The 14,458-nt window shown below is 41.0% G+C and overlaps 1 protein-coding gene across 1 annotated transcript in view; it reads right to left on the bottom strand.

Moving 5' to 3' along the window:
* Nucleotides 1–14,458, bottom strand: part of RSRC1 (arginine and serine rich coiled-coil 1) — a 241,903-nt gene that overhangs the window by 127,675 nt on the left and 99,770 nt on the right. The window contains exon 5 of the mRNA XM_066621738.1: nt 11,959–11,995. Coding sequence (XP_066477835.1) covers nt 11,959–11,995 — 37 coding nt within the window. The remainder of the gene's footprint in view (nt 1–11,958; nt 11,996–14,458) is intronic.

Below are 14,458 nucleotides of genomic sequence, written 5' to 3'. Positions count from 1 at the left end.
TTATGTAAACTGCCTTATGATACTGATAAGTGGTATATAAGTATTCATAAGAATTAAAAGTATTCATCATCATCATCTCAGAATTCCAATAGAGGAATATTTTTGAGACAATGAAGTATATGATAAAAATTGCCAGTATTTAATTGGAAGTTAATATTTTATTTCATTCCTCATACCTAACAAAATCTAAATAGGCTAAAAAGGATTGGCTGATTAATTAACTAATTAAAATTTGCAACTCAAAAAGACATACAAATGACACTGAATTCTAGCATCTTTTCAAGCCAATTATTTCAGTGAGTTACTTTAATTACACTAATGTATTAGGTCAATAATCAACATTTTGCAATCTAGCAATGGAAACCAAACCAAATATATTCTGTACAATATCATGCTAGCCAATTATAATAGTTAACTCACAATTCTCTACCTGACAATCAAAACCTCATTGGACTAGAAGGAAAATCATATAGATTTTAACAGGAGCAAGATGCAGGGAGTTCAAAGTAACCAAACCCAAATGAAAGACATTGGACAATAAGATGATGTATATGCACTTGTGAATGCACACCGAGTCATCCAAGCACCAACAGAATCTCCTGCAAATCCTTTAAAGCAGCAGCCTCCAAACTCTGGCCCGCGGACTGGATCCGGTGCTGCAGGATTACCCATCCAGGCATGGTGGTGGTGGTGGTGGTGGTGGTGGTGGTGGTGAAGGCTTTCCATTCTGTGCTGTACCCTCTCCTTGTCTCAGCTGATCTTTGCAGTTCACACCAGGCAGCCACTTCCACCTGGAAATCAGAGCACAGGCAAGTTGCCCGGCACAACTTTCTGCAAAGATTGACTGAGAAAAGATGGCATCTAGCCTGGATGCCTTTAAAAGGGGATTGGACAAGTTTCTGGAGGAAAAATCCATTACGGGGTACAAGCCATGATGTGTATGCGCAACCTTCTGATTTTAGAAATGGGTTATATCAGAATGCCATATGCAAGGGAGGGCACCAGGATGAGGTCTCTTGTTATCTGGTGTGCTCCCTGGGGCATTTGGTGGGCCACTGTGAGATACAGGAAGCTGGACTAGATGGCCTATGGCCTGATCCAGTGGGGCTGTTCTTATGTTCTTAAGACCGTGGAGTGGAAGAGAAAGCCTCCAATACCACCACGTTTGGACAATCTCACAGTGGGGTAATCTTGCAATGCAACAGTTTGTGGTTTGGAAACCACTGCTTTAGAGGGAAGGTCAAAATGATTACAACAGTGGTTCTAAAACTTTTACCATCATGATCACTTCATTGGCCATGGCGGCCATGTCACACCCCAGAATGCCTTACAGCTTCCAGGTTGCACTCCAGAATGCAAGGCATTCTGGGCACGACATGGCCAATGAAATGGGTCACACACCAGCGCAACCTGAAAGCCGCAAGGCATTCTGAGGCGCAATGTGGACCAGAATGCTTTGCAGCTTCTGGGAAACACTGGCCCCCGACCCACCAACTATCAGGTCGCAACCCACACTTTGAGAACCACAGGATTAGAAATAAATTATTCAAGCCCACTAATATGGATTAGTTATTAACACTTTAAACACCTTGCCATATTCACAAAAAACGAAGGTGGAAAGTCTGCAATTTTCTGTAGGAGGCAATTTTCTGTTTCATTTTCAGAAGACAAATGAAAGAGACTAAAAGGTTGGCAAAGATGCTAGGGAGACAAAACAAGCCCCTTCATATCACCTCTGAGTCTTCATATCTGAAAGCAAGATTTTGACTAGCTCTGCAATGAAAAGATGATCAAACATGACAAATGTTGCTCTTTGGATGTTAATGTACAATTTTCAAGAGACTGCTTGTATGTTGGTCCACAGAAGGTAGTCCTCTAAGATCAGAAGAGAAAAGAAAAGCAGCTTCCCCAATATATAATGTGCAGATAAAGAAGAACAAATGTTCTCTCATTTCTCACAAATACTGAACTCTTATATGGTCTGGAAGTATAAATTACTACTATTATTATAAATTCTATTTTCAGTGAATTTAAAACTAGTTGCCCAGTGGAAACTGTGAACTGGCATTTACCCTAATAACATCTTAACATCAACAGCATCACTGTCTCTGGTTTTCTTTTAAGGTACATGGAAATATAGTTAATGTTAGTGATGCAGCTGAAGCATGGAAATGGAGATTCAAAATAAAAACTCTACCAGGTCAGAACTTCTGGTGGACCTGTGGGTTCAGTACCTGCATATTTTACTCACTGAGGATGCCAGCAGATACTGGGGTCCACATTGAAAGCTCTTGAAAAACACGAAAAAGCACCAAAATTGCAGCTCTGACCATATCACAACCCAGCCACACCGTTTAGCTGCCTATAGAGCTGCTTTTACCACCAAAAACCCACTTCTAGGTCACATGGAGGTTCCTTTCTTCTACCAGGTTTGTTGCTGAATTCATTGTGATGCATTCTGGGGCAAGCCTGGTAGGAAAAAGGAACCCCTGCATGACCCAGAAATTGTTTTTTCCAGTGGTATAAACAGCTCTATAGGATGCTAAATGGCATGGATTGATATTGATACTGTCAGAGTCCCTATTTTGGTGCTTTTTTGTGTTTTTCAAGTGACATATTAATTGTGAGCCACAACAGCTACTTTTAAATGTATAATGATAGTTCCCTAAATTTCTTTATCCACTTTTATTATTCAGAGTCCAAAATTACCTCAGTTCCCTAAGTATGTTTTCTCTTTCTCTCGACACTCTTTCTCTCGATACCGAGCTAAACAAACGCATAGGTAAAGCAGCTACCACGTTTTCCAGACTCACAAAGAGAGTCTGGTCCAACGAGAAGCTGACGGAACATACCAAGATACAGATCTACAGAGCTTGCGTCCTGAGTACACTTCTGTACTGCAGCGAGTCATGGACTCTTCACTCACAACAGGAGAGGAAACTGAACGCTTTCCACATGCGCTGCCTCCGACGCATTCTCGGCATCACCTGGCAGGACAAAGTTCCAAACAACACAGTCCTGGAACGTGCTGGAATCCCTATGCACTGCTGAAACAGAGACGCCTGCGGTGGCTTGGTCATGTCGTGAGAATGGATGATGGCCGGATCCCAAAGGATCTCCTCTATGGAGAACTCGTGCAAGGAAAGCGCCCTACAGGTAGACCACAGCTGTGATACAAGGACATCTGCAAGAGGGATCTGAAGGCCTTAGGAGTGGACTTCAGCAAGTGGGAAACCCTGGCCTCTGAGCGGCCCACTTGGAGGCAGGCTGTGCAGCATGGCCTTTCCCAGTTTGAAGAGACACTTGGCCAACAGTCTGAGGCTAAGAGGCAAAGAAGGAAGGCCCATAGCCAGGGAGACAGGCCAGGGACAGACTGCACTTGCTCCCGGTGTGGAAGGGATTGTCACTCCCAAATTGGCCTTTTCAGCCACACCAGACGCTGTTCCAGAACCACCTCTCAGAGCGCAATACCATAGTCTTTCGAAACTGAAGGTTGCCAACTATTATTATTATTATTATTATTATTAAGCATGTTTTCTAAAGACATTTTCTTTTCTTCCTGCCAAATCTGCAACCCTTTATTTCACCAAAATACCTTTCCTTATATACGGTTGGTAAAAGCTTATGCATACTATCTTGGAAGTAAGTCGCACTGAACAAAATGGAACTTACGTCTTAATAAACAAGATTCCAATATTTAAAAAATAAGGATCCAAATCCAATCCAAAGGATCCAATATCTAAAATTCTCACACACTTCGTTCAATGCTATATTCAGATTTTTTTTTCAAGTTTTAATTACATTCTCCAGTAATAATAAAACTTATTATATTTATTATAGCACTCCATAGGAGTGCTCCTATGGATTTGTCCTATCAGTTTCTCAAAGACTCACTACAGCTTCTTTCAAGAGGACTTTCTTTCTGTGCCAAGGTTTAAACTGAAAAAAGATATTCCTAACATCACACCCACAATACTTTTACTTAACAAAGTTCTTGAAATGAAATAGGATTTAAAAAAAAGACAAACCAAAAGAAAACCTACTGGTTGTTTTCAAAATCAAATACATTCAATTGAGTTTATCTACTGTCCACAATACTAAGCCTGAAGCCTAAAAGTATATACCAGGGATGGCTTGTATAGACTGGAGTTGTGAAAACACCTATTTTCTGTAACTCATATCAACTCGAGTCACAGGTAATACTGACTCTGATGACCTGATCTGACTCAGATGTGACTTGCAACTTGGGGCCAGTGACTTGGAAAACCATCAGGACTTGCATTAACTCGAATGACGACTTTTTGTGTCTGCTTGCAACTTGGTTTCATGTGTGTGCCCACTTACTTTTTTGGTGCCACTTCTGCATCACACCAAAGACCTCGTAGGGCAATCTGGAAGCTGGCATTCAGACCAGCAGCAGCAACAGACATGGTGGACAGAGGGTAGGTTTGTTTAGAGGTGGAGCGAAGGGAGGTAAAAGTGGTGCATGTGTGTTTTGCTGAGCATGGGGCTGGGGGGAGGAATCAGAAGAAGTCGGGGCAGACAGGATAAGGGGGAGGGGGCTTTTGGCCATCTAAGAACAGATGATTGGACAAATGATGGATGGGATAATTTTTTTATCTGGATGAGAAAAGGAAGGAGGAGGAACGCAATGGAAGGGGGAGGGGGTTCTTGCAATAGCAACAAATAGTTGGATAGATAGATACAAGCTCAAGGAGCAGGCAAAGGAGGCAGGGAAAGCAGGGGGGAGACATTTCCTTCCAATAGAAGAGGAATGTCTTCAAACCTTGTGGCTCATTTGCATCAGACATGGTAGAAGCAACACACCTTTCTCCTTATTCTGCTGCCCTCCTGCATGTTCCTCCCAGGTCTTAAATGAGAACCCCCCCCCTCTCTCTCTTTCACACACACACACACACCCCACCAGCACCTCCATTTTTCTGCGGAGTCACACCTAACTTGCTTCTCGTAATGACTTGGACTTGAGTCAAAAATGACTCTATAAGCGACTCAGGCCAAGTCACAACAGCCACCTGTTATGTCTCGCGAGTAGAGTCGAGTCAGGGGACTTGACTTGCAACTTGGGCACAGAACATCCTTGATATATACCAAGAAATAGAGTCCCATCAAACAAGCATTTTTCATACCAAATTGCAAGACATTCAAGAGATATAAACTAAAGCATATACTGCTTTTAAATATGTTTTTATTCATATTATTTATTTATTTAAGAGATTTATACCCCGCCTTTCTATCCAATGAAGGACACTCAAGGTGGCTCACAATTAAAAACATTAAAAACATAAAATATACGTATACATATATAAAAGACATTAAAAACAATAAACACAATAAAAACCTGGATCCCAAATTAAAATCCATTCAAAAAGTGCCATGCCCCCTGGTGTCAGCATAAAAGGCTTCCCTAAATAAAAAGGCCTTACAAGTAAAAACACATTGCTAAATATGACCAATCCAGTTTGCTGTTAAAATTGATTAAGTCACAGTACTGATCCAATGAAACTTACTAAATCATGTAGTATTTTACTATTACATAGGTACAATCTCACTAGCATTTCTAAAGTACTAAACTCCTACAGTGGGATCCAAGCTACTACTTTACATCATCCAAGGGCTTGGGTTCATTCAGCTGGGATATTTTCCTCTTTAAATAAGTAGACCCATATGATACATCACAATCTGCATGTGGTTATGATGTTATTTATGCAACACAGTCCTGGAACGAGCTGGAATCCCTAGCATGTATGCACTGCTGAAACAGAGATGCCTGCGTTGGCTCGGTCATGTTGTGAGAATGGATGATGGCCGGATCCCAAAGGATCTCCTCTATGGAGAACTCGTGCAAGGAAAGCGCCCTACAGGTAGACCACAGCTGTGATACAAGGACATCTGCAAGAGGGATCTGAAGGCCTTAGGAGTGGACCTCAACAGGTGGGAAACCTTGGCCTCTGAGCAGCCCGCTTGGAGGCAGGCTGTGCAGCATGGCCTTTCCCAGTTTGAAGAGACACTTGGCCAACAGTCTGAGGCTAAGAGGCAAAGAAGGAAGGCCCATAGCCAGGGAGACAGACCAGGGACAGACTGCACTTGCTCCCAGTGTGGAAGGGATTGTCACTTCCAAATCGGCCTTTTCAGCCACACTAGTTCCAGAACCACCATTCAGAGCGCGATACCATAGTCTTTTGAGACTGAAGGTTGCCAACAACAGATATGCAACACAGGTCAAAACTCGAGTGGACAAATGTTCCTACTTGAGTGATACTTTGAATTCTGTGTCTTTTTGTGAAAAAAAATGTGAAAAAATCCTGTGTCTTTTTGTGAAAAAAAAAAATTGCATAGAATACCCAAAAATCAGTGTAAAGGCTACATGCTTACTTTTCTGAATAGACTGCTGAGAAATTCTTTAAAAACTATGCAATCCTATACACACTTACCTGGGAGTGAGTCCCACTGGGGCTTACTTCTCAGTAGATAAGACTAGGGTGGCATTGTCAACTTTTTTTTTTCTTTTTAGAGTGAGCAGGAAAATCAAGCTACAAAAGGATCCTTTGGGCTACAATAAGATTCAGGTTTTATGAAAAACATTTCAACAAATGGCTGCCTTTTGAAAACTAAAATTGAAAATCCAGATTTTCAACACTCCATGTTATTTTTCCTACAGATTCACAGGCACATATGAAGTGTGGTGCAAGAAATCATTTGCCCTGAGTACATGAACTGAGTAGTCCTAATAGTTCTGCTGCCAGTGAAGTTCATGAAAAATTTCATTTGCAAAGATGCAAGAAGCATGCTACCCAGCAGCTGGAGAAGAGCTTTTAGCAGCTCCTGTTGGTGGTTATTGATTAACATGTTACAAGGGGAATGTCTACATTGCAGAAAGGCAAAATCTGTACAGAAACCACTGATGGGCTAACAAGCTATTAATGACAGCCTGTAATTCAACACTTAAAATGGTCAGACTTATTTTCTTGACCACAAGGACAAGCAGGTCATTGTTCTGAAATGTCAGACCAGGAAAGGTCCAAAGAGATCAACTGGGAAAAGCCACAGGTAAGAATCTATGTTAACAGAAAAGATCAGGATATAGTAATTTATACCATCTACATTCTGAAGTTTCTGCCATTCATTAAATTTTACAACTCAAAGAAATATCCAGGTGTGTTGGAAAAATTAAATGGCTAATCTTCACGTCACTCAAATCCACTTGAAAGTCAGATGCTTTCATTCTTAACTTTTTAATATAGTTCCTCATGTCTAAGATACAGTGCTAACTAACACTCCCAAAGACTTGTCTACGCAACATCTACCACTTGAGAATGGCAGCCTGAAACCATCTACACAAATAAATTGAAAGATTGCTCCCCCAAAGTATCTGACAGAAAACCAACTCTTTGGAAGTCAGCACCTGCATCAGAAATATCGTCCTAAAATAACCTCACGATTCCACAATGGCATTTTAAAATCTCTCAGTTTTTAAAATGAAAGTAACAGAAACCAAGATTCACAATAATCTAGGGAATTCTCTGCTTCCTCAACATTCTAGGAACAGTTCCAGAAAAAACAAGAATATGTAATTCACTAAGCTACACTGTCTCAGATTAATACTTCATACTGACTGCATTACATGAAAGGAGTCTCCCCCCACCCAAAAAGAATAATTCTTACTAGTACAAAAGAAAGTACAAGCATCTATGAATCAGAAACCTATTTTGCAAAGATTGCAAGAAAATCATCCATGTTTTATTCTGAAACCTGGTATTTTTAAGAGTTTTCATAAATTATAAGTACATCTCCTGTCACAGTGTTCCCAATTTAGAGAAAATACCAAGCATTTTCATTGATCAAGCCTAGAACATTTTTACAATGCACTATACACATTACATTTCAATAACTTAACACCACTAGAGTAAAGCAACCCTAAAACATTATTTAGGAGGTTCGGTTAGCATATAAATTAACGAAGTAGAAAATGGATTAAAAACTCATCTAAGACAGCCACTAATTTACACAAAATTATTTTCACCCAAAAGAAAAATAAATAGTTAATGGTACAATGCCACAAGAAAAACATCCTGGAATCCCAGCTTAACTTGAACTCACTGGGCTGCATCCAGACCTTAGCACAGTGGTACGCTGCAGTCAGAAGCCACTTTCATTAATGTAAGTTCTACTTGTGCAAAAAGCCTCTGAGTGAGTGCAACTCTCCTTCTGTTCATGGAGGGACAGCACATAGTTGCTCCAAAAGTCTGAATGCAGCCCAATACTTCTCTTATGTGAAATATAAAAATACAGGCCGCAAGCTTTACTTATACCTGTTGAGAAGTTCTGCTGCATAGATAACTTCCTTTTCCATTAAATATGTAAGTAGCTGGTCCACCTATGCCTTACACCAGTGATTCCCAAACTTTTTCAGCTGGAGGCTCCCTTCACCTACTGGTCCATTGGCTACCCAGTAGTGTTACAATTCTATAGGTTGTATAGGGTGGCACGTTTGTGAGGATTCTGCGGCTACCCGGGCTGGTTTCCGCAGCTCCCCAGAGAGCCACGACTCACAGTATGGGAACCAATGCCTTATACTAGAGGTGTCAAACATAAGGTCTGGTGGCCAGATGTGGCCTACGGAAGCTTTTTATCTGGCCCTCAGACTCTCAGCTGCTGAGTACTGCTGAGATTACTGCTAAAAAGGCAGCCCACATTGGGCTCTCTCATAACTTGAAAAATGATCAATATTTACATATTTTCTCTTCTGTTATTTGTAGCTAATGAGTTCTTAAATGAGAAAAAGTGCTTGTTTTTGGTTACGACCTGTTTAATGACATCACTTCCTGCTTAATGACATCACTACTGGCCCTCAGCAGGCATGATGAATACTATTCGGCCCTCTGTATGAAATGACTTTGACACCTCTGCCTTATACTTTAAAGTTCTCACACTGCATCTTCCTCTCATGCCTTCATAAATTCAATTACGTACACTAATTCAAGGCACTGGTAACAGCATGCAGCCACACGTTGGCAATATTGGGAGGAAAATAATTCTGATCAGGCAGAGACTACACCCAATTTTACATTCTCATGCCACCAAGTAAAGACGTAAAACAGCATAAATGGTGATATCCCTGCTCCAGTCAAAAGTGCTAAACATGAGCATCTGATGCAGCTTACAAAACCATCCCACCTTTGCTCAGTAGGGAGGATGCTATACCCAACAATCACTGGTGAAAACTTCTGCCAGGCATGGAGGAGTGTTATGACAAAAAAAGTTCATGTAGTATGAGTATCGAGCAAAGCCTAGAGCACCATTAGAATCTATCAATCAATTTCACTGATTTCACTAAAGCATTTGACAGTATCTACCATGAGGCCCTGTGGAAAATTGCCTGCAAATATGGCATCCCAAAGCGCTTTGTTGACCTATTCTGCCTGTTCTAGTTGTTGTATCCACACTGATGATGGCGTCACTGAGTTCTTCACCATCAAAACCGGCGTTCGACAAGGATACATGCTGTCCCCACTCCTACTTCGGATTACAATTGACTTCATCCTAAGAATGAATCCTTCATCAATACCCAAATATTAGGGCTTCCATGGAGACAAGACTTGCTGATTTAGATTTTGCTGATGACATTGCTCTCTTTGCCCCAACACAAAAAGAACTGATGACACAAACCTTAATATTAAAACAAATGGCATCCAAAGTTGGACTTCGGATTAGCAGCCACAAAACCAAAGTTATGCGGATTGGATATGTGCGAGCAGATATACCAGTTACTACTGACCAACACCAGATTGAGGATGATGATAACTTGCATATCCCTTGGCAGCCTATTTCCATAAATTGCCCCCCTCATATTAGCAAAATGTTTGTAATTAATAATACAAGCCCTCATCTCCTACATATGAAAGCCCAATTTCATGTATTTATCACATATTTTCTCTTTTCATCTCTTTGAAGAACAGAAGACTCTGCCTTTGCACTGTTTTGCACCAGAAGTGTGCTGAGAAATTCTGGGTGATTGATCACTTTTCTTATTATGTTTCAGCTTTTTTACTGTGATGGTTTTCAATCACTGGTTCATAGATGAATTGATGACCAAAAACTAGCTATTGGTGGGGCTTTCACAGCCAACTAGCTACCTCCCTTCCTGCCTTGCTGGTCCTTGCAAGGCATTCTGGAGCACGGCCGGCCTTTTTCTGCCATTATTCCATTCTTTTTCAATTACCCTAAAGGTCCTGTTGAGTGTCCCTGGGAGTTCGTGAATACCAGGTTGGGAACCACTGTTTTACTGGTATGTTGTTTACAGTGCACCTACTCTGATAGTGTTACAAAAAGGTGAAGACCAGAATTTTAAAAAGAATAAAAATGTATCTTATGATCTTTTACTATGTTTTTAATAAACTAGAAACTACAGTTCTTAGGTAACAATTAGTGGTAGGTTATTTTTCAGGATCTGGTCTCGGGTAAAATCAGACAAAAATATAGTCAGACACCCCCCTATGTTTAACCCCCGACTTATCAGAGGGTCATAGAAAATTCCATGATTGTTGGTTCAAACCCTGCCCTTGATTTATCTGTGGGGTCGACTTATAGGCGAGTGTCTGCAGTGCCTGCGGGCCGGGGTTTCCTCAGTCTGAATTTCCCCTGGGGGGCTGGGGATAAGAATAGGCCTTCAGTTTGGTTGTACTTGTCATAAGAGGCGACTAAACAGCCACCGGGTAGATGGGACTCGTTAGCCTGGGAAGGCAGCTCATCTCAGAGAAGGAAAACTCTGATCCCAAACCTCCACTGCCTTGTGGCTACATCCAGTTATGGAAAAGGCTTCAGGAGTCAACCTCGAGGCAAAATCCGGAGCCGGAGTCCCTGTGGCAGTTCATGGCTGAACACAGTCACGTTCTGGCAACTCCTGCGACGCCGCTGGAACCAACCATATTGGCTTCTTCCTTTTCACTGGACCATTTCAGCAACGTGGAGAGGGGGGATTTGCTGCATGGGTCTATCCTCCATATCTACTTTACCCAGGCTTCGCGCACTGCAGAGGACACTCTGTTCCAGAACACTATTCAGATCGCGATACCATAGTCTTCCAAGACTGAAGGATGCCAACAGTCTGAATCTAACCTCTGACCTCAATTCACTAGATGGCCTCAGACAAGCCACTCCCCCTGACTTCAGCTTTTCAGGTACTAACATGAAAATAATACTTTCTTCCAAATATAGGGAAATTTCAAGAATTATAGCAAGACAAAGTATGTGAAGCACTTTGCACACTCAAAAAGCACTACATTATACAAACACAAATTATTATTATTATAATTATTACTGGTGATATAATATATATTTTATATATCGAGCTTGTGACAGTACTTTACTTAATTCTAAGTATATCTTCTTTTCATTTGCATTTCCAATATGTTTACATAAAACAAATATTTTGCATATAAAATAATACTTGGAATATTTTAATCTTTTAATTATTATACTGAATGGCATTTAAATTAGAACATAATTCATAATATAAAAGCAATGCTAAAACAACATTGTGTACTTCTTTCAGGGATTCCAAATTACTGAAATGCCATATTTATGTATGCAATATTTGAATGCAGTTTAAAACCCAAGTTTGTTTTTTTCAGATCAGAATACGACAAAAATCCAACACCAAACAACTTTTTGTTTATAATTAAGGCAATCATCAATCCAAGGATTATAACCCATTTTATTTCATCTCTACATCAAAAAAAAGTAATTTAAAAAAATTAAAATCCCTTGAAACGTAAGATAAATGAAAATGTAAGTGCCTTCACATTATAACAGTAAGCTGACCCTCTGGGAAATGGTTGACTTTCTCAATTCAAGGTATTCAAAGCTCATTCAAAAGTGTTCATTTGGAATGCAGATATCAAAGATGATGCAAATATTCAAGAGAAAATTAGAACTTACCAGATGTTCTAATCCAGCTTTGAAGTTTCCAGCATCCCTGTAACAGAAGAACAAAAGTTCTAAATAGTTGCTAAACCTTTGTCTGCAAATATTTATGTTGCACTTAGAAAGTTTAATTTTTTTAAAGTCATGCTGACTCCTGCCTGCTGCTCTTATCCTTTTAATATCTACACCTAATTAAAAATAAAGACCTATAAAAGGTCAAATGAGTCTCTCGTATAATTGTGATTTTTTAATATAATACAATCAGCAAAACAAATGTATTTACGAAAAAGAAAATATGAGCACTGCCAGTGGCAATGAGTGATAATGAGTTGGTGGAGCTGTAATTTTTAAACCTTCCCTTCCTCTTCCTCTCTTTCACAGGTGGGAATGCTTCTTCTAAGATTTATATCTACTTTTCCAATCTGTAGAGGGATGCTCAAGGGGCTAACAGCCCTGTTAAAAACAAACACTAGAATCACCAAAACTAACTAAAAAAAACATTAACTCAATAATACCAAAAGCAGATCTGACTCAGCAGACAAAATCACCAAACTAGCACCACATTCTAAAGGGGAAGGCCAACTGAAATAAAAATGTTTTCAGCTGCTGACAAAATGCAAAACATTGGTGCCAAATGGTGTGGATGCCAACCTTACCTCCTGCAGGAGGGCGTTCCATAATCTGGGCACTACTACAAAAGAAAGATGATTTACTTCTGCTGGAGACAGAACATGCAAAAGGGACCTACAAGAGTTTGAAGAAAGCATCAAGGATGTACAAGACTAAAAGAAGAAAGTCAAAATAAGAGAGACACTCTTTTCCCTCTCACATAACACCAGAGCCAGGCGACATCCACTAAAGTTGAGTGTTGGGAGAGTTAGGACAGACAAAAGAAAATATTTCTTTACCCAGCGTGTAATTAGTCTGTGGAACTCCTTGCCACAGGAAGCAGTGATGGCATCTTGCCTAGATGCCTTTAAGAGGGGACTGGACACATTTCTGGAAGAAAAGTTCATCATGGGTTACAAGTCATGGTAGCGGGTAAGGTAGAGGTAGGCTGCCTCTGATTGGCAGATGCAGGGGAGGGCACCAGAATGCAGGTTGTATCTGTTTTCTAGTGTGTTCCCTGAGGCATTTGGTGGGTCACTATGAGATACAGGAAGCTGGGCTAGATGGGCCTTTGGTCTGATCCAGCAGGGTTCTTCTTATGTTCTTATATAACAGCAACAAAGTTTACTACTACTACTACCACTACGACGACGAATATTCATATACCACTTTTCAACAAAAAGTAGTTTATATAGTTCAATAAATAAACGGTTTACATAAATGAAAACAGGCCAGTATTTATTACCAATATAGTGCAGAAGGTGGTTGAGACTGAGATAAGTAGTTGCATAATGTCACTTACAGCTCAATCCAATTCAGACACTGAGCTGATGGTGCACATAAATGCCAGGGCAATATCCATCATATTATCATAAGCCCATACTGGCAACACCACTTCAATGGCATACCAATATCAGTGCAAAAAAGGCCAAATGCCAAGTCTGCAAAGCAACACTGGTGCAGTCCTTCCCAATGGTATCCCCAGTATCCATGGAAACACCAACAAAGCCTGTTATCCATGAAAGAGTATCGTGACATCAGCACATCATCACTGTGACATTGGGGTCAACATCAGGGTGACATCAATGTCTCATTGATGGGACACTGGCATATTATCCATGTGTCATCACTGTGAAATAGGCATATCATCTGTGTGGCATTCATGTAATGTCCAAGGAGCCAATCATTGCATCCAATCAGCTCCAACACAGGCAGCCAGAGAAGCACTGCCAGGATAAGCTGAACAGGGGGACAGGACAGGAGCAACACCAATGAGTGGCCAAAGCTGGGAGGATGCCCCTCGGCCAGCCACTAAGAATGAGGAACTCAGCAATAGGCATCACCCACAATTATGGGATGATTTCCCAAGAATATCCCTCCCCCCACCCCCCGCACATACACCCAATCATACAAGGATGCCACAGCAGTCCCCCCACACCTTCCACAGGAGTTACAATGCCAGCAGCAGCAAAGGGGCAAAATCAAGGAAGTGATAGGAGCCCCTGCATCTACAGTTCAAGTCCCTTCATTCCACTCACATTAAGAACACACAACCAAATAACACCTTTTTGAGTACAGCAAGGCAGAGCAAATGTAGATAGCTCACTTGGAGGGCAGCTATGTGAAACAAAACACACAAGCCTCTCCAATGCAGGGTTTTGAGCCCTTGTGGGGGCATCCACTAGCTGGAAGGAGCCCTTATGCCAGGGAGGGGACTGGCACATGTTACAAGGGAGCCTCAACAGCACTCAGACAAAGCAGGGTGCTAGAACTGCACAAAGACGCAGGCTGGGAGCCAGGCAAGAAGAGGCCAAGCCAAGGGAATTGTCCTAATTAGCAAGGCATTCATGTTTTGCATGATTGGCCAGAAATACCCATGTCGGGGACAAAAAAAAGGCAAGGGGAG

Source organism: Tiliqua scincoides, chromosome 3 (assembly GCF_035046505.1).
Source record: "Tiliqua scincoides isolate rTilSci1 chromosome 3, rTilSci1.hap2, whole genome shotgun sequence".
NCBI classification, from domain to species: Eukaryota; Metazoa; Chordata; class Lepidosauria; order Squamata; family Scincidae; genus Tiliqua; species Tiliqua scincoides.
This window is presented reverse-complemented; position numbering and strand designations above follow the sequence as displayed.